The sequence below is a fragment of the Cariama cristata genome, unplaced genomic scaffold, assembly GCF_000690535.1.
Source record: "Cariama cristata isolate BGI_N322 unplaced genomic scaffold, ASM69053v1 scaffold22673, whole genome shotgun sequence".
In the NCBI taxonomy this organism is placed as follows: Eukaryota; Metazoa; Chordata; class Aves; order Cariamiformes; family Cariamidae; genus Cariama; species Cariama cristata.
The window spans coordinates 8040-8592 of NW_009609251.1; the positions used below are offsets into that span (position 1 = coordinate 8040).

Below are 553 nucleotides of genomic sequence, written 5' to 3' on the forward strand. Positions count from 1 at the left end.
AGGATTGCTTGCCGGTTGGCTCGGCCCCTGCCGGTCGGAACATCCTTCCTCCTGCTTGCTTGGCAAAGTCCGGCAGCTTTTGTGGGGTGAATTTCGCCCCCCCCTCGGGTCTCGAGAGTCCCCGTGGGGAGCCGCTTGCCGGAAAGAAAACGGAGCCGGGGATCCGCCGGTGCGGCGGGGTGGCTTTTGTTCCTGGCGGACGTCACGGCGTACCAGCGGGGTCCCTGTTTATTCCGTAAAATAACACAAGCCCCCTTAGTCCCGGGGTTTGACAGCAGCGTGGGGTAGAGGTGGGCTCAGGGCGAGAGGCTGGAGATGGGGACAGGCAGTGGCAGCCTGGGGGGACGCAGTGAGTGCAGCCCCCGGCAAGGTTCATGGCGAAGGGTGGTTTCTCCGGAGTTTGGCTGTCCCTGGTCTGACCGACCTCCTCCCTCCCCTGTCCTCGCAGACGTTCACAGCTTGGTGCAACTCCCACCTGCGGAAGGCCGGCACGCAGATAGAGAACATCGACGAGGATTTCCGCGACGGCCTCAAGCTCATGCTGCTTTTGGAG

At 63.3% G+C, this 553-nt stretch overlaps 1 protein-coding gene across 1 annotated transcript in view; it reads left to right on the plus strand.

The window, feature by feature from the left end:
- LOC104159548 (alpha-actinin-4-like) overlaps window positions 1-553 on the plus strand; it is a gene marked incomplete at both ends in the record, with an annotated part of 14940 nt that overhangs the window by 7008 nt on the left and 7379 nt on the right. The window contains one exon of the mRNA XM_009697486.1: window positions 449-553. Coding sequence (XP_009695788.1) covers window positions 449-553 — 105 coding nt within the window. The remainder of the gene's footprint in view (window positions 1-448) is intronic.